The sequence below is a fragment of the Otolemur garnettii genome, unplaced genomic scaffold (assembly GCF_000181295.1).
Source record: "Otolemur garnettii isolate 467f Iridium unplaced genomic scaffold, OtoGar3 scaffold00219, whole genome shotgun sequence".
In the NCBI taxonomy this organism is placed as follows: Eukaryota; Metazoa; Chordata; class Mammalia; order Primates; family Galagidae; genus Otolemur; species Otolemur garnettii.
In genome coordinates, this window is record NW_003852614.1 from 1,652,232 (window position 1) to 1,655,341 (window position 3,110).

At 41.2% G+C, this 3,110-nt stretch overlaps 1 protein-coding gene across 1 annotated transcript in view; it reads right to left on the reverse strand.

The window, feature by feature from the left end:
- The window catches only part of ARR3 (arrestin 3), a 14,575-nt gene extending 12,264 nt beyond the window's left edge, over nucleotides 1–2,311 (reverse strand). Inside the window, exons 1-4 of the mRNA XM_003801764.3 lie at nucleotides 2,275–2,311; nucleotides 1,986–2,016; nucleotides 1,777–1,837; nucleotides 1,538–1,582 (exon numbers count right to left, since the gene is read on the reverse strand). Of these exons, the coding sequence (XP_003801812.1) occupies nucleotides 1,538–1,582; nucleotides 1,777–1,837; nucleotides 1,986–2,016; nucleotides 2,275–2,291 (154 nt within the window). The 5' untranslated portion in view covers nucleotides 2,292–2,311. The remainder of the gene's footprint in view (nucleotides 1–1,537; nucleotides 1,583–1,776; nucleotides 1,838–1,985; nucleotides 2,017–2,274) is intronic.
- Between the last annotated feature and the right edge of the window lie 799 nt (nucleotides 2,312–3,110).

A 3,110-nucleotide genomic window follows, 5' to 3' on the forward strand; every position in this document is an offset into this window, starting at 1 on the left:
CTGCACAGGTAAACTATGATTCCAGAGTGAGGGAATGATAAAGTAATTTTTAGACTTTCAAAGACTGAGAGCTATTAATTCCTATGAATCTTTGCTGTAACAGATAGATCAGACTGGTTCCTTTGGTATCTAGGCTGGAATGACCAAAAAAAAAAAAAGAAAAAAAGTGGGGTGGTGCCTGTGGCTCAAAGGGGTAGGGTGCCAGCCCCATATGCTGGAAGTGGCGGATTGAAACCCAGCCCTGGCCAGAAACTACAAAAAAAAAAAAAATGATGCAAATAAGATAAGATTCATAAAAGTAATAAAATGTATAAAATAGCTGGGAATAAACTTAAGAAAGAAATATGCACAACTTAAACTACAAATAAAAAGATTAGAATAAAAGTAAAATGCATCTTATTCCTGGGTTAACATGTATTTTTTTAAACCAAAAATTTCATAGTTTTTTCTTAAGATTTTGTAGGAAGGTGAACAAATGATTTAGGTTTTAGAAATATAGAGTACTTGAAAATCTTAAATAAGTTGGTTAATTTGTGGGTATATGCCTAAATTTCTCTGATATTTAAAACTGGTGGGATTGCTTATCCACACTGCTTAATCTGAGAGATTAAGGCTACTTTATTCTCCAATATCTAAAGGTTACATCTGAACTAGTATTCATCAACTCATTCTGAGTCCTTTTCAAAGCAAACCCAATTCTCAGTCTAGTTGGATCACAGTAGGATTATTCCATAGTGAAAATTAAATAGGAAAAAAGCAATAAAAATATTTCAGTGTAATTTTGTACTGCTGCGAGAGTAATGTGACTTGCTGTTACTTCCTGTGGTTGTCATTTTGTTTTTTTGTGTGGAAGTTTTTTAAAAGAAAGGTTAGGCAGTTTCTCTACACAAAAAGGGAGATGGAAAGACATATACCAGAGGTTGCAAAATGGCAGCCCTGAGAGTCACATCCAACCTACATAAACAAATGTTTTTTAATTTACCCAGGCCTTTTAAATGAAAATCAGGAAATTGGCATAAAAATATGGATTTCTGGTGTTTAGATTATTCCATGCGCAATCTAAGCCTGTACTCAAATCAATAGCCAAGCAGGGGTGCCACCAACAATAACAGAGAAAATCAGAAATTTTAGAAAGAACCTATTTTAATTTTAGTAGGCATGTAAGTTTTGGGTAATTTTTTTTTTTTTTTTTTTTTTTAGAGACAGTCTCACTTTATTACTATTGGTAGAGTGCCGTGGTGTCACAGCTTACAGCAACCTTCTGGGACTACAAGCACCCACTACAACGCCCAGATATTTTTTGTTGCACTTGGGCGGGGCCAGGTTCAAACCCACCACCCTTGATATATGGGGCCGGTGCCCTATCCACTGAGCCACAGGTGCCACCCAGTGTTGGATAATTTAAAAAAATAAAGTTTTATTTATGCTTTAGAAATATTTTATCTTAAATACTATGTGTTATTTGGGGAAGGGGCATGTGCCATGTTTCAGTTTGGGACCCGGGGAACATACAAAGACCAACAGGCTTGCCACTTACTCTTTCGACCCTTTATGTAATCAGGATCAACCAGGACTACACCATCTGTGAAAAGAGGAGGAGATAGCACCTTGGTTAGGAAAAACTCTCAGACAATGAAGCAGAAGTTAATTCTTGAAATTGTTCTTCCCATTCTTCCCTTGAATTGGCTTCCTTTTCTGCATGGTCCTTCCTGGACTTTCTTTTATTTCCTGACTCCCATTCCCTTTTCCCCAGGCTCTTCCCTTTTTTGGACTCACCAATGGGTTCCACCATGTCCACATGGTCCATGAAGTCCCGTTTCCCCAGGTAGATGGAGAGCTGTATTGGAACAACCTCCGATGTTATTCTCACCATCATCTTAGAATGGATTCTTCTGAATCCCCCAGTCCAAACCCCTGAGACCCTGAAGGATGTAACCACCTATCCCTTTTGTTCTCTCATTTTCCCAGCTGGGCCAAGTTCTCACCTTCCCATTGGAGCTGGTCTTCTTAAACACCCTATGGGGATTGGGAGAATAGGGGTGAGGAAGGAAGTGAAAGCAAAAAAAGGGAAGTGGGGAGAAAAGGAAATATTCCCAGGATCAAAAGAAGTAGCTACAGAAGCATAGGATAGAACAAAGGTAAAGGTTAGTCGGGTAGAGTCCATGGCCACAAATTAGGGAAAGTTTGGGAACCCCTCTACCACAGAGGCAAATACTTAGGTTTGGGCAGGGACCAATTCACATGTTCAGAGCATTAGAAGGAGTTCTTACTTACTTGGAGATATTGGCCATGGAGCTGATGTTGAGCCTTTTCTTGGAAGAGGGGAGGAAAAGGAAAGGCTTAATCACTGGAGTAGATTAAGTTCTCTATTTACCTCACCCCTCTCCACTATACCATCCATACACACCTAGTGTGATGTAACCTTTTCCCTTAGATGCCTCACCACCATCAAGTGCCTCCTATTCTCCCTCCTGCCAAGGGTACTTCTTCAACTACACTCTCACCCATCGGGGCAAGGGGAAAATACCTCACTATTTTGTACAAATCATTGATTAACTATACTATCTACTCTTTGTAAAAGGCAGGGATTTTGAGACTAGCTGGGACACTCTTGAGAGCCTTTAGGCAGGGGTCCTCAAACTTTTTAAACAGGGGGCCAGTTCACTGTCCCTCAGACCGTTGGAGGGCTAGACTGTGGGCCCCGGGACGAGTCAGCTGCTAAGCAGGACAGGCAGCAGCGGCAAAAACACCTGGCGAGCAGGATAAGTGTCCTAGGTGGGCTGCATGTGGCCCGTGGGCCATAGTTTGAGGACGCCTGCTTTAGAGAGAAGGAATTTGTCTGGAAAGAAAAGTATCAAGGAAAATGTATTGCTTGGCTAGATGAGGCCGGACATCACCTGGCACACAGTAGGTGCTAATACATGTTTGTTAGGTATATGCATGAGTGAATGAATGGACCCTGTCTCCTTCTACTCCTGCAAAAGGACCCCAAGCCTGACTTTACCTCATCATAGCTTTGACCCTAAGCTAAGAATGGGGAAACATGTGAAAGAAGCGTTGGTGGCCTTATGCTCTTGGTTGTTGGTGACAGAGACCGACCTTCCTTCCTT